We start from the raw sequence: 23,547 nt of genomic DNA, 5'->3' as shown, positions 1-23,547 counted from the left end.
TGTATCATCTTCTTAGAGATGATCTATGCTCTTATTTAGATAAGTCAAAGTGTTGGCTTCGGTTGTAAATGTACTATCTCTCTCTCTCTCTGCTGAACTATTGAAGAACATATAAGAAGAATTGATCATGGGTTTCCCCACATTGGGTTTTGTCCTTGGCTAGCACCACATCTTGTGTCCTCTTGTCTTGGCTTGTTTTCTGCGATTTATGTTTATGTTCTATCTGCAATTTACTATTATGCTGATGTGATTGCTAATCTAGAAAAGATATTGAGCTAACTATGAAAATTGAAATAAATTGCTCTAAGCATAGAACATACCTAATATTAACATCAATACATGCAGCCACAGCCATGGAGGGAGGTACAAATGGTGCAGGAAATGAAACAGGGAGCAAAATGATGCAGACAAAATATTGGGATCCAACTCTAATGTTAGAGTCACCAGAGAATGAGGACAGTAACAGTGATTGCACTCCAAGACAGTCAGTAAAAAGAGGATATCCACCCTTCGGTCTTGGGAATACATTTGATTTAAGTTGTTGATTCAAAGGGGTATATTCATTGTTTCAAGTGCGGAATGGACAGGTTGACAAAACTGGCTTCCACTGTTGTTCAACGAATAGGATAAGATATTGATCAAATCTTGTCAGCGCAAATTTTGTACGAGACTGAAAAAGCTGATAAGGTCTTACTCTCCATCAACAGTAACCTTGCTGCAGCTGAAAATCATGAGGCAAGCAGGTTGGGAGAAATTAATTCTCTTTTCGTACAAGAAACAGGAAATGGCTGAAAAGAAGATGGCCACAACAAACAGGAGCTCGTTGCAAAAGTCTGCAACAGGAAACAGGAAGTTAACAGCAAACAGACTTTGGAAATGGACTTCCTGAACTGGACACAATACATTCCAAATTTATTGCATAGAATGGAATCTCTAGAAATTGAAAATAGTATGATTGAGGCAGAAATTACAGACCTCAAGCAGCTGACCTTTGAACAGAAAAACCAAGAAAACGCCCACCTCCAAATCCCACTTGCTGACCCTCTTGCTCTCTAAATCTCGGAAATCAAATATATACAAGACTATGTTGCACGAAACGTCTAGGAACCCAGTGTTTTGTGTCGTACCGGTACCCAAAACGTGACCGAAACACCTGGGTGATGTTTCTTGATTTGGAAATGCCACCGAAACACCAACAAAATGTTTTGGCAGTTTTTCTCTAGTCTCGGGATGGAGGGTTTTTCGATGGATCTAGGGAAGAGGTTCACTTTCCCTAATATCTATAGCCCGCTTGAAGAGCGGGTGAGGTTTTGGACTGGCCTTTTAGCAACCTCGATTGCTAAGAGAGATAACTTAATTATAAATATTGGGAGGGGATCTCAACTTCTCCCTCGAAGTTGTTGAATCATGGGGCAAGTGAGCCAGACCAAATTCTTTGTCCGATTTTTTCTTACATCATTTAGCATCCTCCAAATTGATTGATTTGCAACCCATCAGATTGAAGCCTACTTGGAGGAATCAAAAGGCTATGTCTTGATGTTGTTCACTTCTCTTGCAAGCACATATACAGAGAAAGAAACACGGAAGCCGGCTAGCTTTCTAACAGGAGCCTCTGGCAGGTGCTTGAACACACAATGGTCTGGATCACTATGAGTACTATCACAGACCATATGAGGACAAGTTACATGTTTTTGGGGGCTCCACCTAACCCCATGATGCAGGTCACTTTTTTGTTTTTGATCGATGTTGATATTTACAAATTTTTGTCATTCGGATCACTGTTTGGTTCGCTCTGACACTGATCTCCCTAACAGTGTGTTTTATTTTTCAAATGATTCTTCTCTTGAGGGTCATTATCTGCTCCGGCATTTTATATGTTTCTCGGCTTTTGTATGCTATATATGTTTCGAACGGTTTTTTGTAGCCTATGTAGACTTTTGTTGGACAGTCTTATGTTTGAGTATGTCACTCTATTGTTGGGCATCCGCACATCTTTCATAATCAGTTTGGGATTATCTGGATAATGCACTGGTTTCTTGAAATGCGTATGTGTTGAATGTATTTTATTAATCCTTTTAATGAAATTATGGTTATTTCGATGAAACCCTAGCGATCTGGCATGGAACCCTAGCGACGAACCCTGGTGCGAAGATGGGGGAAAATGGTGAACCCCCGGACTTGGGGAAAGCATTAGGGTGAAAGGTTAATCGTTAATGGAGTAGGCAATCATGGAACGAAGCTACAGGGTCACATGACCGCGGCAGTTGGGGTTTCTATTTCACTATTTCGAGCGGATTAACCAGGTCAGCATGGAGTGGTATAAACAGTGGACTTTAGTTCTTGCACATCTGGGCCAGAGCCTGTCGGATATTGCAGTTAACAACAGAGCAAATGGACATTGGAACAGCGATAGTGTGAACGTCGTTTGCATGGAAGAGGAACCCGTAGATTACTCTTCAAATTCAATGGATGCTACCCAAATTTGGGCAAAGGAACCACATAAGCAATCAGCTCGACAGACACCGGAGCCACCCCAAGAACCGGATGTCCAAGTAGATGCATATTTAACGGAGATGGTCGATGTGGAGGGCAACATTATTGACCTAGCGTTTACTCACCCGAGCACAACTGCGAATGTAGAGTACCTTCACTACCAGGAGGACCAAACTCACCCGATTCTGCAAATTCAATCGCCATCTGAGCTCCAACAATGGGAATTTGAGCAACACGGACTATAGACAAACGTACATGGCGAGCCCTTCGTGGCGGGTGGGGCACAAGCGCTTATGGGGCAGACACATATGGCAATATCAATTTAGGGCATATCACTCAAGGATTCACAGGTGCCGACCCTCAAGGTTTAAGACCTCCACACGCAGCGTGTACATCGGGATGCTTTGACAGTATACCACGACAGGAACAAACAAATGAGGATATCAGAGGATCAGATTCAAACGAGAATCAGCCCAAGGAGCATCAACAAAATCCGATAAACCACTCTGACGGGTTAGGGGGTAAGAAGAAATCCAAATGTACCAAAGTGCGTGAACATGGGAGATTACTAGTAATTGGAGAGGGCATCAGTATGGCACAGCCGCGGATACTGAGAGCACTGTGATTGTTGGCCAGGTTAGAGGCCCAAATTACACCCCTGCTAGGTTGAATTGGACACTGGAGATATGGGGGCACCTACTGGATCAGTTGTCAGCAGTTCTCATCATGACGAGAGGCTGGTTTGCGCTATTTTCCGCACGACCAGACCAGGCCAATTGGGTTTTGTCCAAGTATGGGCACATAGAGATGACACCAGTTCTCCTCAAGCGATGAATGCCTCTTTTCGACCCAGAGAAAGAGAAAATGGGGGCAAGTCCTATATGGGTTAGACTACAGGGATTGCCCTTACAGTTTTGGTCGGAGGAGGTTTTCAGATGTCTTGGGGACAACCTGGGCATTTACCTTGATCATGATCGATCATATATGGAAATCAGCAGCCTAGCCATTGCAAGGTTCCTGGTACATCTGGATACTAGATAACGTCTAGTGGAAATCTATTGGCTACAATACAGGGATATTATTAGATGGCAGATTCTCGATTACGAAGGGATTCCATTTCAGTGCAGAAGGTATCATGAGGTAGGACACTTGTATAAGGATTGTCCGCTAATTACAAAAGTACATATTGAAGCCCCCAAAACTCTTGTTACAACACTCACACAAACTTAAGCGGAAGGGGACACGGCTTCTGCACCAAACATTGCAGTGGAACCCCGAGAGGGCAAAGGGTGGCTGGGGTGGAGTTTTAACAAGTGGGCGCCCGAACTCCAGTGGCTCGAATCACTCGATCATGCTCAAGAGGGCACGAACTGATTCCAGGTACTCTCATATCCTCCCCTTCCTCTTCTCATAATTTAATAAATGTTGATAATGCTATCTTATCTCTAGGTGCATCGGGTTTGGGTTTAGATGCGCATGTAATTTGAGTCACATTCATTGTCATGTTGCATCGACTCCCCCCACTATTCTAGCTATTGAGCCTTCTATTATCTTGGCTTCCACTACTTTTCAAACCGAAAGGGAGGATTCCTCCAGAAACAGCGCTCATAGATATAACCTATAATCTCATACTCACTCCAAAACCCATTCCTTCGGACTTGGCGAGGACCCTCCTACAAAAGCTCAGAAACTACCCAGGGGCAAGCAATCCAACATTTCAAAAGCCATCCACCAGGCTAGTATCGAGGTGGCGACTAGTATTCAGATTTCCATTGATCGGGTTCTTAGAGCACAAGGCAACCCTAATGGGGTTATCCCATGAAGTGTTTATCCTTCAATTGCAGGGGTTTGGCCAGCCCAAACAAGAAATCGAAACTCAGAAGGTTTTTTGGCAATGTTAGGATTGACGTTTTATTGCTACAAGAGTCTTTTTTTTTGGGGGGGGAACTATCAACTCTATACTTTTGACCATTCTCCCTGGTTGGACATTCCATACATTGGATGTGAGAGGGAGATCCGGGGGATGTGCTATGGGATTCAATAATAAGACTATCAAGATTTTCAATGTATGGGGTGGTGCAGGATTACTGGGAGCTGACATTATAGCCACTAAAATTGATGTACCACTCAGATTGATCAATATTTATGGACGTTGTCATAATAAGATGGGATATTGGTATAATTTGATGTCTACGTCTCTTATGAATTATGACAATACCATTATAGGAGGTGACCTGAACTTCTCATTGGGACATGTTGAATCAGGGGAAAATAGGGCTCAGACTGATCCTTTGACGGAGTACTTTGAGCACCTGATGGATAATAATAACCTCATGAACATAGACTCAGCCAAGATACAACCCACATGGCGAAATAGGAGAACAGGGGATGATGCACTGGCCAGAAGACTAGATCGATTTATTATTAAAGCACCACTGGCGGAGAGGCTGGACAGGATTACACAGTGGGTGGGATCGGGGGGTTATATCAAATCACTTCCCGATATATTTGGAAATTATGAATTCCAATTATAAGCCAAATTCTCCATTCAAATTTATCTCGGCTTGGCTGGTGGAAGAAGAGTTACACAAAATAGTAATGGAATCCTGGATTCACTGTGGACAAGATAACAACTCCACTCTGGCTAAGGTGATAGCCAACAACTTATAAACCGGATCAAGCACAGGACAATAATATGGGCTAAAGAGAAAAAGAAAGGGGATGAAGGTATTATTCTGAAAATTGAATCTGACATATTGGGGATGAAGGGCACTAGTAATGCTAGTTACTCTTCTTTGGAAAGGAAGGTACACCTAATAAAGCTGGAAAATGAGAAGATTCGACTCCTGAGATAGCAAGAGAAGACTTGGATATTAAAGAGCAGAGCCTTATGGCTAAAGGCCGGAGCTCCTTCCCATCAATTAAACCTTCGATATTTTTCTGATCTTTGTTGCTCTAACACTTGAGGCAGTTTTTTATTGCATGCTTTTTTTCATAGCACGCTCTACACCAAAATGAAACATTTTCCTGGTCACTCCTTTTGGACCCAAAAATAATTTGGGGCTTTCAAAATTATCTCAACTGGAAAACCCTTATTGAAGTCCATCTCTACACAAATTCGAGCATAAGTAGTTTTATAATAATTTCTTATATCTAGGTTGTAGCAACAAAACTTTCGAAGAGCATTCCCAATAAAGGATAATGAGTAGAGATTCCAAAGATGCAAGGGTCAATTTAGAAGCCTTGCCCAAACTAGAGTTATGCAGATTGATGTCGCTACTGGATCAAAGGTGGGAGACCACAATTGCATGAAAAGACAGACACTACCCCAAAACCATGGCCCAGATTTGCAAATGGCCTTCTTGTCCTCAATATTGTCAAAAACAACAACAAAAAACCCCGAAGCCACGGCATAAATATTCAGATCATCCGTTAAACAAGTTTTCCATGACTCAGAGATCCATTTATGCAGATTTGTCAATCGCAGCCAAAATCCATTAAACTTGCAAATCAAACCTTGCTCCAAAAAAAAACTTCTCACAGCTAAAAGATTCCTCATCCAAAGGAACATTGAGAGAAGGAACTTCTTGAACTACCGAGAGGCCAAATCTAGATTTTAGAATGGAACTATATGAAACCGAAGAAGAGCTTGCTTGTCCGACAACCATTCTTGCAAAAGGAACTGTTTTCATCGTTGAATCACTAATATTTTCGATTGATCAGATTTTTGCAAAGATTTGCAAAGAAATCCATGTGATCTAAGCATATAGATCAGCTAGCTAGGGAAAAACCCTAGCCACCGCAAGGTTTATCAAAGCTCCACCCATCTTCTATGTGATCGGTGTTATTATAATTTAACATTATACTATATCAATTGCTATCCATTTTATTATTATTAAGCCCACTTTTGGAATTTGGTCAAATCTTACCTTATTTTCACCTTTTAATTGTTAATAATTTCTTTAATTTAATTCAAAATTTTGTCCATTCTTCTCGAAATTGCTGAAATCTTTCCTTAGTTTTAACTTTTATTTATCAAAAAAAAAATAAGTCAATTTTTATCAATTTTGCTCAAATCTCTTCAACTAGCCATTATCCTCTTACTCGTTTTAGATTGGTCCTGCACTAATAACATTATAAGAAAGCTTTATGTGTCCATGAGGATGGGTGGAGCATCCAACCGAAGCATTGATCGTTTTCTACAATTACATGGTTGTCTCTTGGAGAAATCTAGTAGAAACACAATGATTTGTACTTCAATCCCATTAACTATGCTTTGATAACATGAATATATAAATACAATTTCAACTTCAATTTCAATTATAGACAACAAGCCAGTTGCAATCCTTGAAACAGCTTTTGTGATTATAAATTTATGATGTTTAAAGTGATTGAGTTCAAATGAAGTGTCTTTAAAGGGCAAATGAATCAGTGCTATCTATCAACATCCACATTTACTTTTCATCATTGACCACAAGGATACCATCTGTTGATGTTCAGAGAAAATATTTTAAATTTTTCACACTGACAAAACCCTTATGATAATATGCAAGCACACACATTAATATGTCTGAAAATAGTCAACCTTTTGCTTATAGAAATTGACGATTGCAAATTAAGTAGCTGTCTTGCATTTTTATTGGACAGACAAAATATATTTTATAATGAAAATGTACCACTCCACTGTGTGGTCGATAATACTATATTCAAACTAAACAAAAGAAGGAATAAGCTTTTACCTTTAACCTAGCTATTTGGTCAGCCAATGACAATTCTCCATGAACCAATCCCATCAACCTAAAACATAAAGCAACCCAATAAACAATAATATTTCAGAAAATAATATCACCAAAAGTACATGTGATAAATCAAAATTGAAATTGTATATCTCCAAAGGATTAACTTGTGATAACTCCAATGTCTCACCAAAATAAAGCCACATTTAAGAACTGAAACTAGATGAAACTTTAAGCTTAAAGTACAGCATTGCGTAAGATGATATGCATTTCATAAAACTTATAATAATAATTGGCACTGATATATCAATCAAGGACATAAGCAGCTTAAAGAACAGCCTTGCCATAGGGTGATACATTTCATAATGAACTTCAATATACAATGGACACTATATATAAATCAAATAACATAAGCAATATAATCCTATCAGTTCCTAGACAGGACCTCAACAAAAACTGGGAAATGCTTCAGGTCATAATTATCATTTGTGTAGCATGTGCTACATAACAATGTTAAAACATAAAAACATATGCAGAAAACATATTAGAATACTGAAATAAGAGTTTTCCTCAAAATGTAAAACCTTGGGAATCATTTGGGTGCAATAAATCATAGTTTAACATGAATATTGAAGTACACACTACCAAAATGAGAGAGATCCTGACAGAACGTTCTCTCTCCTTTTTCTGCTAGTGAATTTGAGCATTCTTTTTGGTATTCAGCCCTATATTGCCTATCAGTGGATGGGGATAGTGGCCAAGTTTGAAAAAATAGTCAAGCTTGGAGTAATCTTGATCTTTCACTGGACAGCAAGGTTACAATTGCCGATAAAATCCTAGCAGAAGGGCACATTTATTACTCTTGTATCTTCCCCTTTTCTGGCTAGTGTATTTCAGCAGTCACCTTGGTATTCAGCCCTATATTGTTGATTAGTGGAAGTAGATAAAGGGCAAGTTTGAAAAAAATAATCAAGCTTGAGGTAATGTCAATCTTCCACTTGACAGGATGGTTAGAATAGTTGATAGAATTCTAACAGCAGAGCACATTTATTGCTCCTCATGTCTTCTCCTCTCAACCAGTCTATAAATTGCCGGAAACAGTACCCAAAAGGTTTTTCTGGGTCAAGCAGGGTGGACTGAAAGAGATTCCTCTAGCAGCTTGAGATAATTACACTTTAGCAAGGGATCAAGGGGGATTGGGCATCCCCAGCATAAGAGATTAAGGAAATGCTATAGCTGGATGCTCCATGTCACCGAATCAAAAAGCTTAGCACATTAAGGGATATGAAAGGCCCCTTTCAACAGTGTCACATAATCAGTAATGCTAAGGCCTTCATTCTCTCAAGTTCAGAGCTGCTTAAAAGGGTGGGGGCTGCATGGCAGACAACATCTTACTTCGTTAAATGGAAATGAGAGGTCACGGGATGTATATGATCTGCCATCAAAACCTATTTGAGGGTAAAAGATTGGCAGAAAATGACTTTTCCAGAGGTATTGAAAGAGGGAATCGAACATTTTGTCTTCAAAAGGTTAGCCTGGTCTCTCAACTACTTTGATGGTAAAATATTGAGAAAATAACTTTTACAGAGGTGTTGATTTCTCTAGCATCCGAACATCTTCCACATAGGCTTGGTGTCTTAGCATGTGGAAGAGATATCCTCTTCAGGTGGTTGTTCATGAGGAGCAACTAATATGATGTCCTTCTTAAGTTTTACTTAGGAAAAGTACATTGATTAAGGATTTAGCCTTCGAAAATTATAAAGGAGACTAAGGAGAGGATGAAGATACATTCTTGTGTTGAGTGATTAAGAGAGAGTTTCTCAAAAGCACCTCGACTTGACTGAAGAGAGGCAGGACTTTTGTTGAGAGGAGGTCAAAAGGAGCCCAGTGGAGGAGAGAGAGCGAGGGCCGAGTACAGCCAAAAGGAAGGCTGAGTTACCTGCTGAAGGCAAGCCAAGTCATTTGCAGATAATAGGCCGAATTAGCAGCCAGCTGAACCCACACATGCACAGGCCATACAAACTTGAGAAGGCCAAGTTAGTGGGTGGGCGGAAAAGGGAATTGTACAGCGCTGGAACAGGGTCATACAGCAGGAGTAAAGAGGCCAAATATACTACAAGGATGAACTGAATTTCTGAGGCATTTTAGAGGCCAATTTCTTCTTTCAGCAGGCATATCAATTTCCCACAGCAGGCCGAGTTACAGGTTTTCCTACAGCTGATAAAGTTCTGTATAAAATTCTCTGAGGGTCTTGCTGATCTTTTAAGCGCAAATTATACAAGCACTTATTCATGAAACTTGATAATTAGTTCCAATCATGTAGATGTTTATTTAGCAATCAATTTATCATTAAGCAATTAAATATTCAGAAATTCAACCATAAAGACAATGAAGCAGTAGAGATCACAATGCACAAGACAGACACAATGTTTACCCTGGGAAAACCCACTTTGGGAAAAACCCAGCAACCTTCATCTTAGAGAAATATTCAGTTCAACAGGAGATACATCAAAGTCAAGGTAAAGATCACACTAACCAGCAAGATGTTTTTCACAAGGCAACCACAAGATGTCAAGTCCAACCTCTTTCACTTGTCCACCAGAATCCACCAAAGCCCTCACAAACTTCCTTAGCCACCTCGGTCAAGGGATCTATAACATAGGTCTGAAGTTCAGTCTTAACATCACAGAGCTTCGGCCCTTTTCTACAAATAGTAGTCACAGAAGTTTTGGCTTCTTTACACAGAAAGTAACCACAGATATTTCGCCCTTTTCCACAGAGAATTAACCACAGTGAACTTGGCCCTTTCACAGAGATTACATCACAGGGAACTTGGCCCTTTCACAGAGATTAGATTCATCACTGAAACTCATCCTTAACCCTTCAATCAACATACTTCAGATTCTTCGTCCTGCCCTTTTTGCTTTCTTTCAGCTTCAGGTCATCTGAATTTCTCCTTTTAGTTTCCTCACTTGCCTCGGAGAGATATATCACAGAAGATCTGAATTGGCGGGTGGAAGAGGTCGAATGCTTCTTATTTATAGTGATCCAATGGGCCGAATGGGTACCTTTGAGTGCTGGGCCGACTTCATCACTGTGAGGCCGACTTGACATCTTGTGCTGTCTAAATCTCAAATTTAAAAGTTCAATTTCCCGCTTTTGAAAAGGCCACGAAGAACATGCCTTATAAAAATATTCTTTTGACAAATCAATAAATAACTTTCTTTTCTCACAAATATACATTACAAGTACAAAATTGTACATTATGAAGACTGACCATAGCTACAAATTTACAAAATTCAACGCTCCCTCTTAGCTAGGGAGGTATTCATAATGACAATCCAGATGTTCTCTGTTGAAATATTTTCTCTAAGAATAAGGTTTCACAACACACAGCATCAGCATCAGCATCATAATCATCCAGGTCAACACTTTTGCCCCATAAGTTAGAACAATTATAGCATCCACTCAGTACCATTATCCACGTTAGCACACCCATAGTTTTAAAACTCGGACTCAGATTCAGGCTGAGGGTCGACTCTGAATCGGACTCTGACTCAATAGCAACTCGGCCTAGATGATTTCAACGACTCGGTCTTCGTAAAAAAAACATTTAATATTTATTTTTTATGAAAAAACATATTTTTAAGACTTTCATTCATGTTTCCAAACTCAAAGCATTAGAATATAGAGAGAAGACAACATATGATCAAAGTATGATCATGAATATATCTATTATATCAAAATGGCACCCGTTGCACTGTCCAATACATGTAATATATAGAGATCAAAACAAAAACACATAACCAAGGAGGCTTTAAATGGCCTCTACAACAAAACATCACTAGTCACTACTGCAAAAGAAGCCAACGTCATCTGGCTCAGACTTTGAATCAGAGTCAGACAGGGAAACCCATGGCTCCTCGTCATCAAGATCTCCAACTGCAATTGCAGAAGTAGGAGCACTCGCACTAATGAGAAAACCAACTCCAACTCTTCACAAGTACCTCACAAATGCTCACACAAATGCAATGAGATAGTTTACAGGAAATGTGAGAAGGTTGGGTCACTTTTATAGGCTTGGGGGAGGAGTAGAGGCACTTAGAAAAAAAAACCAAGACAAAACTCACTTTGAAGTCCACTCTGCTACCCCTTTTCCACATTGCCCAAGCCTGCCAGTTTAAGGCAGACTCAACCGGCTGGTTCGGTAACGGACCGGCGGCCTGACCATTCTTTCTACCGAGCCGTCGTGGGTAAGGGTATAGCTCAGTCAACCGGGCATAATCTGATTCGGACCGGCCTGGTTTTAAAACTATGAGCACACCTAAACTATGGTACATCATCAATATACACTAGGTACCATAATCTAGGTTATCAGTCCTAACCTATGGTACAACATCAATATCAACTAGTTACCATGATCTGGTCAGCGCCTCAACCTCATGGTATATGGACTAAGTACAAGTTTACCATCACCACGGTCAAACCTTAGAGAACATCCACATTCCAACTTCATAGGGTCAGCTATCCACATTCCAACTTCACAGGGTTGGCCAAGCCCTAGAGGACATCTACATCCTCACTCCACAAGGTTTTCCATCACCATGGCTAAACCCTAAAGGACATCCACGTCCTGACTCCACAGGCCTCACTCCAAGCAATTGATGTTATATGGGCTCACTTAGTGAGTAATAGAGCCTAGTGTTGAAAGGCACCCACTCTTATAGAGTGACCGGGCCAAAACACAAAAAGGCACCCACTCTTTCGAGTGACCGGTCCCAAACACTGAAAGGCACCAACTCTTTCGAGTGACCAGTCCAAAACAATGGAAGGCACCCACTCTTTCGAGTGACCAGGCCTTGAGGACCATTCTTCCTAATCCGAGTCAACCCACTTGATCTAGGAAGAACGACGGCCCTCTACTATATCATCATCACTCTCTCTCACTAAGAGAGATATCAAGAAGTCCCAGCTTGTTCCTGAAGTACACAAACTTCACCTGGGACAGAGGCTTTGTTAGAATATCAACTATCTACCCATAAATAGGAATATATTGGAGCGCCATTGTTCCCTTCTGTGTATGTCATAAATGTAGTGTTACTTGATCTCGATGTGCATTGACCTGTTATGAAACACATGGTTATCAAAAAGCTTCACATAGCATTGATTGTCACAATATATCACGGCCGACTCCAGCACATGATCAAACAATCCCTCGAGTAGTTTATGAAGCCACACTAATTCACTACTCACCAATCAAGCTGCAATCTAAGTCACCAGATTCGCCGAATCTTAACCATTAAATTCGAAATTCGGCGATTTTCAAGGGCAGACGAACATATTCGTTCGAGTTCGCCATTAAATTCGGCGAACTCGAATTTCAAGTCGAATCTGATTTTCGATCGAATAAAATCGCATGAAATTCGTTTAAAATCGATGAAATTCGCCTACGGTTCATTAAATTCGTTTTATTTTTTTCGCGCGCCCGCGGGTTTTATTGTTCCTGTTTGGGACCTGGGTTTCATTGTTTCATTGGCGCCGGCGGTCTAGACCTAAGTCACTCAGCACTGAGCAGACGCCATACTCCAGTCTCCAGTCACGATCGTAACTTGCCCTTGCTTGTGTTCACTGTTTACCAGGCCGAGAAAACTGCAGGCGTGCCCACTGGCGCGTGAGTCTACAGCTGGAAATTTACCACAGGCGTGCCCACTGCCGCGTGAGTATTTACCTGCAATCGTTTTAATTTTTATGGTAAATTTATTCGAAGCCAGAGATGTTGTTAGTCTATAAGCAACATATAATCGTTGCTCAACTACACCTGTTTAAAACTTCTCGCCATCCAGAAACCTTTATTTGAGCCATTAACTTTGTAACAATTTATCAATGGTGACTCACGAGTCACGACCCACGGGTCACCCAGTTCTTACTGGTGTCGGAGTTATTCAGTATTGACCTTCAGGCTTCAACAGATTAAAGTCCAAACCATGCATTTCATTTACATTTATTGTTTTTTTTATGTTTTCTCAAGTTTTTCACCCGGATGGTTGATAAGTTATAGGGTCTTCAGTCGGGGATGACACTTCTCAAGTGTGCTTATGATATTTGTTCACTTTTAAAACAAATTTGTAGATCGTAGTTTTCAAGATATATATGTCTCATGAGGGCCGCAAATATCACAGGCCTGAGTTAGCTTTGAATCCCTTAACCCGGACGTGAATGTTCAAATGCCAAACCACATCCCAGCATAACATTCACTTATCAGCCAGCCACGTTTTGACATGATTTATTTAAACTTCCTTTTCCTTGAAAATTGACACAATTATTTAAACCCAAAAACTGATTTGTGAATTATCAAGTCTTGGAAAAGGAGATATAAGGGAGTTACCTAGGATTCATCAAAATATCCAGAATAAAGAACCCACCACAGGCTTCCAGCCTTCCACAGTGACAAGGCTGCTCTTTTTTCACACAACTTGGGGCATCAAGGAATTCCCACTTAACTGTGTCAAATGTATTCCTTGTCCAGACTCCAGAGTACTTAGGGGCCAGGGCTTCAAAGTTCACAACTTCACACTGTCGTCTCAAATTCTTAAACATGCATCACCTAGCAACCAATTAACATAAGAGACAAGTTATTATAGCTCTTGAAGGCTCCTCCTTCCAGCTGTCTGCACCAAGGCCTGAGCACATTTGTTCTGTATTTTAGGACACCAGATCAACCCTTAACCAGTCTTCACACCATCCTTCAATTACTTCGTTCTTCCTTATACAAGATCTGTCTGATTAGCACCTTACTTCTGGGGATATGTAGCCTTATTTGGAGCTGTTCTAAGTTCTAAGTCTAACCATAGACTATAGTCCAGTTTCCCAAACAAACATGTGCCCAAATCAGGAAGCTTATTCATAATAAATTCACAGGAAGCTTGAGTGCAGAATCCTGACTTCTGCCATCTTATTCAAATTCAGGACCTGTTTGTATCACAAAGACAGCTTTCGATTTAAAACAAAAATATAGGCTGCCATTTCCTTATCTGAGGTGGTTCGGTTCGGTTTATATTTCTGTGTAGAAGTGACTTGTTAATCTTGCAATATGTTTGTTGTCAGCCTGTAGGCTGTCACAGTTTGATCATGAACATTTGCTTTACAAGTTTACATGACTAACGAAAATGTAATTTCAAAAAAAATTGCAGGCATTTCAGACATTGCAGTGTCAGACATTTCAGACTTCTAGATTCCAATGGCACCCCCAAAATCAACTGCTGTAGCTTGGAATTTTATCCAAAAAGATGGTTTTAATCTTTCATGTCAGCTGTGTGGACATAATTTCACTGGCACTTTGACTAGAGCAGTGGATCACCTTCTCGGTATTAGCAATGGAAGTGGAGGTGGTGTTGAAGCCTGCCGCAAGATCACTGATGAACAAAAAGCCAAAGTGGAGAAAGACCATTCCAGTTCACAGATGCAAAGGCAGAAAAGGGTGAATAAGAGGCAGCGAATTGAGAGGGAGATTGCCATGTCTTCCTCCAACACCATTAATTCAGTTTCAGACATTCATGGATCAAGTTCTACAGCTCCTCAAGCAAAAACAGGTGGGCCGAAAACATTAAATCAATTCTGGAAACCTGTTGAGAAACAGGAAGTTGATGACGTTGTTGCTGAGTATTTTTATGCATGTGCAATTCCCTTTAATGTGGCGAGGAGTCCATATTTTAAAAATGTAATTAAAAAGGCCATTGATTTTGGGAAGGGCTATGTTCCTCCTGGATCTAAAGCTTTAAGGACAACTTTGCTAAAGAGAGCGAAAGACAGAGTGACAGGAAAGTTGGCTGATATTAAAGAGTCCTGGAAGCTTACAGGATGCACAATTTTGAGTGATGGTTGGTCAGATTTGTGTCATCGCCCATTGATCAATGTGCTTGTTTATTGTCCTCAAGGGGTACTTTTCTTGAAGGCAGTGAATGCAATGGATCGAGTGAAGACATCAGAATTTATTTTTGGAATTTTGGATGAAGCGATTCAAGAAGTTGGGGTGGAAAATGTTGTCCATGTTGTGACAGATAATGCATCAAATTGTGTTGGTGCAGGGAAGCTGATTATGGAAAAATATGGGCAGATTTATTGGACCCCTTGTGCAGCTCATTGCTTGGATTTAATGTTGCATGACTTAGCCAAATTTCCTTGGGTCAATGAAACAATCCGAAGAGCCAAATCAATTTCAAACTTCATCATCAACCATCGTCTCACTTTGAGCATATACAGGAAGAATGCATCAAAAGAGTTGTTGAGGCCTTGTTATACAAGGTTTGCCACTTTTTATATTACTCTGAAAAGAGTTGTTGAGGAAAAAGCGAGCCTAAGAGCTGTTTTTTGCAGCACTGAGTGGGAGAGATCTACTCTCTCAAAAGAAACTAAGGGGAAAAATGTTGAACAAATAGTGCTCAATAATGGCTTTTGGGAAAATGCAAACAAGGTTTTAAAAATTTGTGGCCCAATTGTTAATGTGCTCCGCATGGTTGATGGTGACAAACCTTGTATGGGTTTTGTTTATGAAAGCCTTGATCGTTGCAAAGAGGCCATTGCAACTGCTTTTGATAATGTGGAAGCTGATTACAAGGAGATATGGGATTTAATTGATCATAGATGGAAGATGATGCATAGTCCATTACATGCAGCAGCATGCTATTTGGACCCTAGATTGTTTGGGTTACCAAGACATAGGGACGAAGAAATCATGAATGGACTTATCCAATCTATTGAGAAGCTAAATCCAGATCCAGAGATTGCAGGTTTGATCAGAAGTCAGTTGAGAGCATACAGGTTAGAAGAAGGATTATTTGGAACAGTATCAGCAAAGTATGATAGGAGCAGAAGTGATCCAGCACTATGGTGGGAATTTTATGGTTCAAGGGCACCAGAATTGCAAAATTTTGCAATTCGTATCTTAAGCCAAGGAACAAGTGCATCAGCGTGTGAAAGGAATTGGAGTTCCTTTGACCACATTCATTCCAAAAACAGAAATAGACTTTCATCTCAAAAATTAGAAGATCTTGTTTATGTTCGTAGTAATTTGCAGTTGGCATTGAAGAATGTGGCTAAAGAGTCATCCAATTCTTCTACTCCGTGGATCGATCCTGTTCCAAATGCAACAATGGATGATGCTGATTTGTACATTGATAGTGACATAAACACTGACAGGGAATTCAATGATGAATCTGGTGCTGAAGCATCTAGCGGATTCACATCTCATACTGCTCTTGATGACATAGAACTTCTTGATATAACAAGTGGGCAACAGGAACGTCAAGAATAAAACTTGTGTTCCTGTTTTAGATTTCTAGTTTAGTTTTTGCATGAACAATTTGCTAAAGCCTAAAACTGTCAAGCTGGCTGCTACTTTAAAGTTTATTAAACTGTCTTTTTATCTTATTAATTATGATGCAGAGTTTTTCATTGAACTGCCAAAAGAATATATATTTGCTGTTCATTAATTAAATATCTTAGCATACAAGGGGTCCCCTACTGGGAAACTGTTTTTGTATATTTTTTTTATGCCAATCTATCTTTAAAAAACAGTTATGAATGGTTGCTCACAGCCTACAGGACTTGCTGCACTGGTCTGTTCTGAATTCTGTATACATGAATGATGAAGTAATTTACATTGTGTTTCAAGCTGACAATTTGTTTTGCAGACCTTGCAAGGGTTGGTCACCAAGTATCAAGCATTAAACATCACTTTTTTGTGGTCAAATCTCCAAATTTTCATTCCCTAGCTCTGCTAGTTATTTCTCTATAAGGCTGATCTGTTATTGGCATGTGTATGTGGGCTAACAAACTGTGGTTGCAGCAGTCATAAAGGTCTGATATTTGGTTTTGAGCTAACAATTGGTGAGTGCAGCTATTGAAAAATTGATCTATTCCATATCTCCAAGCTTGGCGTTGATTATTAGGCCTTGGGTTTGCTTCTCTTGCCCTCATCTTTCATTTCCATTAACAGCATAATTTATATCAGATCTGATATATCAACATAACAGTGGCATGAATCTGAATTAATCATCTTTAATAGACCTTAAAACACATCTACATAAGTTTGAGAACATTTCTCATTGATCTCTGAAGGCTAAGTAATTCATAGACTTGTCTTTTGAAGGCTTTATAGATGATTTCAGAATTTTGATATGTCTGATATAAAATTTGATATAAGCATTTAAAAGTCTGATTATAAGGATAACAATGATAAAACTCACTCTAAGTATACATGAAAGTATCCATACCATTTCTCATATGCATATGATATATCTATCTTTAATATACATTTTTTTTTCGAATTTCTATATGTCGAATTTTATCGACAAAATTTGAGTTGCCGAACTTTATTCGAATTTCATGATCCTCGAACTCGAACCTGGTGACTTAGGCTGCAATATACTTTGCCTCTGCTTCCTGCTCATTCAAGAAATCATAAAAGAACAAAAGAAGCTTCCAGATGTATTCTTCATGTCTTTAAGCATTCCCTACCCAATCAAAATCAATATAATCCTACAATAGTATCTCATCAATTGAGATACATCCCAAACCATAGTATCATACAAATATCTCAACATATATTGCAAAGAAAATGTCCAGCCTAATACATGAAGGAGCCAATCAACTACTCAAACTCAAAATCTCTTAGATTGTTGACCATGGGAGTAGACATGGGCTTACAATCCATCATTTAAAACTTCCAGTCCCAAACAGTAGTGCCTCAAACACAAAATCCTTCATATCATATTCAAAAGCCAACTCCCTATTAATCTATAACTGTGTTGCACGGGTACCCGCACCCGGGGGTGGGGTTCTCGAACCCGTCCCGGGTTCCCGCACCCAAGTACCGGATTCGGGTACGGGTTCTTCCCAGACGAACCCAGAAGAACCGGGTTCTTCAAAAAAAAATTGGGTTTTTTTCCTTTAACGGGTTCTTGGGTTCTTGGGTTATTGGGTTCTTCGGGTGCTTGGGTTCTTGGGTTCTTCGAGTTCTTCGGGTTCTTCGAGTAGGGTTCTTTGGGTTCTTCGGGTTCTTCATAAAAAAAATATATATTAAAAATTTAATTTTCAAATAATTTTTTTTATTGAAATTTAAAAAATAACTTATAAAAAGGTAAAACTTATAACAAAACCTAAAAAACCCTAAATCAATCCTTGTAAATCAATTTGGAATGAAACATTCTTCCACGGTCCTTACCATCAAAACCTGTGTTGCACGGGTACTCGCACCCGGTTTTTTAAGTTTTTTACAAGTCTTGTTTTTTAAGAATTCTTGTAAATCAATTTGGAATGAAACATTCATTCCCAAGCCAAATAACCATCAAATTATACACTGTAAATGCACACATATAGGTTCAGACATTTTCGGTCAAATAGAAAGTAGGATTGGGACCAGCCATAAGCTGTAATCAGCTGATGCTATTAAATGGCGAAGGGCTATTTTGGACAATGGCTAAATTAAGTATCAAAATCTGCCAATTTCTCACAGCATTCTGATAACATCATGTTAAGATTAAAACTGGGAAAATATGCCTAAATCATATATGGTCTCTACAGACTTGTACACCAAGTAATCTCTAAAAACTGCGAAGATGTTTTATGTTTAGATAATTAATATTCAGGCAGAGCTTCGCACTCAAAGACAAACTATCCCTCAAGCCATCAGATGGCTACTGTGCATTTTATTGGGAAATAAACACTGATAAGCGTGTTTTGTGGAAGGGTAAGGCTGCCACTGTTTTTGGGATTGCTTTACCACAGAGCACACCATGCATGGGGCAGATGGATGATTAGACATCAAGAAAATTCTAGACCACTATCAGGTTGAGAAGAATCTCCTATGAAAAAATTGTGTTTTTATATGGGAGAGACTAAACATTCAAAGCAAAGTTACAAGCTCAAGCTCCAGCCAGAATGAGCAATTTCAATAAGGAGAGAAGTTGTCTTGAAATTAGAGCAGGAGGCAGAAATGCTAACACTCCTTGGCTGTGTAGGAGGAAGGGTCTGTACGAGAGAACTCCAGGCTAGCCTACACCCCCGGTTCAGGCCACAGCCTGATTCATTGATAGGCATCCTTGCAAATGAACCTAAGCTGCATAGTTATTTTAAAGCCTGTGTGTGACAAAATCTGCCCCAAGTTTCACCAAAATAGTTGAGTCTAGCATTTATCCTAGTATGTATTTTGAATTTTCAGTGTTAGTAGTAGCCTTGATTCTCTCATATAGTTGTCACAGTGTCATGGTTACACGGAAAAGATTCAAAAGAACAGTTTTTTGGTGATAAATTTTGAAATTCCAATGTCAATGTTGAATGTTCAATGATGTGCATGTTTAAATGATTATCATTAAAGTTTTCTTGTTTAAAGTTGAAAAAATATACAAATTCAAATTTCATATATATTATTAATTATAAATTTATAATTTATAAAATATAATTATTAAAATTTAATATTATTATATTACCCGACGAACCCACGCACCCTGTTTCCAAAAATGTCGTCCCCGTTCCCGTCCCCATCCTCGCACCCACGTTCCCTGGCAACATAGATCTATAACATAATCAAATCTTTCTACCACGAATACTCCCTTTGACACATGAATCCCCCTGACAAGACGTTAGGGACAAATCATATAGGATTAACTTTGATCAAAGATCCTAAGCCAGATGTCTTCTTTAATCGTACAAAGTCTTCTTCAATCATTAATCTTCTTCTTATGTACCTCAAGGTCCTGATGTAGCACTTATGTACACTTCTTTCATCGAGAAGTTCGGTCTCTACATCCATCTAGTATGTTATTAATCATAAACATAAATATTAACAAAAGTGTACCTGAAGGCTAACAAGATGTCCCTTTATAGTTTTCTCCCTTCATAGTCAAGACTTTTAGTCTCCCAAACCCTAGATTTTCACTTTACATCTTCTTGCAAGTTCGATAGACTTTGACATCACTTTTTGTGGATTACTCATCTGTCTTAAAGGTGTACAAAATGACAGAGATCCCTTTTCAAATCTTTCCCTGTAAGGAATAGATTTCAAGACCAAGCATCCATAATTTATAACATAGATCTCAAACTTGATATTCTGCAAGCCTTTGTGTATAATTATAAAAATGATTCAACATCTCAACATGTACTTCCTAGAATCTTATAATATTCAAGATCGCTTTTTCTAATATATGACGTTAGTATTGTACCCTGAGTAAAGATCTTTGAATGACCATATAAAAAGCCTTGCAAAAACTTCATTGCCTTAAAGCAGTAAGATATGGTATGTCACACTTCTTAGGGCCTTGGCTTGATAGTGCAGGGTGTTGAAAAATGTAACTAGGTTTGATCTTCATAATGACATGTGTAATTGTGATTTTATATAATTGATGAAAAGCAGAAAAATAAAATTATTATTGTAATGCTTGTCTCATGGGTTTCATGAGCAAGGAATTTTATTTTTAGTATGACTCCCATTGTGAGTCCTTAGGATTGGTCATAAAGTCAAATTGATTCAATGTCGTGTATGAAGGACCCTTCTTGGGCATATTACATTTTGTATGAGTCATTAGATAAGTATAATTAGTCGTCCAAGACCAAGCAAAGTCTCCTCTTCAAGTCGGCTTCAAAAAAAAAAATATAAACCCTCCAAAGGACATGTCACTAACATACACTCATGTTGGCTAATTACAGAGACAACCCACTATATATAGGCAGCTTGGCATATGTTTAGAGGACACAATTTTAGTGAAACAATTCGGTCAAAAAATCTGAAGTGCGAGGGTCATCAAGGGATCCAAATTACCAACGAGGAAGAAAGAACGAGCAGTGAGGTATTTTGTGTTGATTTGGGGTTGTTTTGTGGGCCAACTTATCTCCACACACACGAAATTGTAGACCTGTATATTGCAACAGTGAAGGTCGAGGAAAGGTGAAGTTTATTGAAGCAGTAAAGGCCGAGAAGAGGAGAAGTTTATTCCTAATCAATGAATCAATTGAAATTGATTTACAATGAGCAATAAAGCTCAATAAATAATACAAATGTATTTACAGAAATAGAAACAGCAAGTTTCTACTAAGAAATAGAGACAAGAAGTTTCTTCTAAGAAACTGCTAATAAGATCACAGACGATCTTATTCGGATGAGCATTAAACACTAAAATAGCATTATTCTAATATCTAAGAAACTACTAATAAGATCATAGACGATCTTATCCAAATGAGCATTAAACACTAAAATATCATTATTCTAATACCCTCACTTAATGCTCAATCTATTTACAACACCTATAGACCCTCTGAATTTTACAAATTTATCAGGACCAAGGGGCTTGGTGAGGATGTCTGCTAGCTGCTCCGATGTGGGAACATACAGCAACTGAATGGATCCGTCTTCAACAAGCTGTCGAATGTAGTGACAATGGGTTTCCACATGCTTTGTTCATTCATGGAAGACTAGATCCTTAGCAAGTTTGAGCACTCCCTGGTTATCACAGAACAAGGGAGTAGGACCTGCCTGGAAAACATGCATATCCGCAAGCATACGAAGCCAAACTGCCTCACAAGATGCCTTAACTACCCCCTGATACTCTGCTTCTGTCGAGGAGAGAGCCATTGCCTGCTGCTTCTGACTAGTCCATGTGACAGCACCGGATCCCAGACTAAACACATACCCAGCTGTAGATTTACGGTCATCAACCGAACCGGCCCAGTTAGAATCTGGTTACACTGGTCATTCATGGAAGACTAGATCCTTAGCAAGTTTGAGCACTCCCTGGTTATCACAGAACAAGGGAGTAGGACCTGCCTGGGAAACATGCATATCCGCAAGCATACGTCGAAGCCAAACTGCCTCACAAGATGCCTTAACTACCCCCTGATACTCTGCTTCTGTCGAGGAGAGAGCCATTGCCTGCTGCTTCTGACTAGTCCATGTGACAGCACCGGATCCCAGACTAAACACATACCCAGCTGTAGATTTACGGTCATCAACCGAACCGGCCCAGTTAGAATCTGGTTACACTGAGTGTAGGATCGGAACTCCGAGTGTACAGAAGTCCATAATCAGGAGTGTCACGCACACAACGCAATACACGCTTCACTGTTATCCAATGATCAGCCTTAAGAGCTGACATGAAGCGTGAAATGTAGCTCATTACAAAACTGATGTCAGGTCTAGTGGCAGTAAGGTAGATGAGGCTGCCCATTAATTGCCTGAATAAAGTTTCATCCACAAGTGGTGAGGATGACTGAGTTGAAAGTTTGAGCCCTGGTTCCATAGGAGTCGTGGCAGGTTTGCAATCTTGCATTCTAAACCTGTCGACAAGATTTCTGGCATACTTGGACTGAGAGAGAAAGTTGTTGTTCTCAGTCTGCCAGACTTCAACCCCCAAACAGTAATGAAGAAGTCCCAAATCCGTCATATCAAAGGTGCTGCACAAATCTTGTTTGATCCCATGGATCAAATGTGTCGAACTGCCAGTAATGATAAGGTCATCGACATAGACAACCACGAACAGAATATCATCACCAATATGCTTGATATACAGGTTTGCATCAGATGTACTCCGCTAAAAGCCATAATCTGTTAGGTACTTATCAATTTTCATGTACCAAGCCCAAGGAGCTTGTTTCAGACCATAGAGTGCTTTGACTAATCTACAGACTTCCTGTTCTTGACCGACAACCTTGAATCTTAGAGGCTGCGTCATGTAGACTTCTTCCTGTAAGTCACCATTCAGAAAAGCACTCTTTACATCCATTTATTGGACTTTCCAACTGAACTGAGCTGCTAAGGCAAGGACGAGCCGTATGGTACTCATCTTGGCTGTAGGAGCGAAGGTCTCCTCATAGTCGATGCCTTCCTTCTGTGAGAACCCTCGAGCAACAAGGCGAGCCTTATACTTGTCTAGGGTTCCGTCAGCTTTGTATTTCACTTTATACACCCATTTGCAGCTAATGGGTTTCTTCCCTATAGGAAAATCATAAAGGGTCCAAGTGTGATTCTTCTGAAGACTCTAGAATTCAGCTTCCATAGCCTGTTCCCACTCATGTATACCCTTAGCCTCTGAATAGCTTTGAGGCTCAAAAACATTGTGTAGGTTAGCCATAAGAGCAAAATTGACTATAGGCTGTTGTTTGCTCTTATTTCTGGAAGTTCTACCTTCAAGGAGCTCATTATCCCAAAGATCACCAATAGTTTTAGCCCACCATTTAGGCCTGAGAGTACAAGAACCAATATCAGGAATAGGTAGAGGAGGCTCAGGGACAACAGGAGCAGCAAGAGGAGGATTATTTTCCAAAGGAAGCT

The 23,547-nt window shown here is 39.6% G+C and overlaps 1 protein-coding gene across 1 annotated transcript in view; it reads right to left on the bottom strand.

Moving 5' to 3' along the window:
* Positions 1 to 23,547, bottom strand: part of EBS1 (EMS-MUTAGENIZED BRI1 SUPPRESSOR 1) — a 446,396-nt gene that overhangs the window by 368,529 nt on the left and 54,320 nt on the right. The window contains exon 9 of the mRNA XM_089394973.1: positions 7,233 to 7,290. Coding sequence (XP_089251099.1) covers positions 7,233 to 7,290 — 58 coding nt within the window. The remainder of the gene's footprint in view (positions 1 to 7,232; positions 7,291 to 23,547) is intronic.

The sequence above is a fragment of the Pinus tabuliformis genome, chromosome 1_2 (genome assembly GCF_031772625.1).
Source record: "Pinus tabuliformis cultivar Carrire ecotype Pingquan chromosome 1_2, CPIR1, whole genome shotgun sequence".
Taxonomy (NCBI): Eukaryota; Viridiplantae; Streptophyta; class Pinopsida; order Pinales; family Pinaceae; genus Pinus; species Pinus tabuliformis.
The sequence above is the reverse complement of the archived record's forward strand: the minus strand, read 5'-3'. Positions and strand labels throughout refer to the sequence as shown.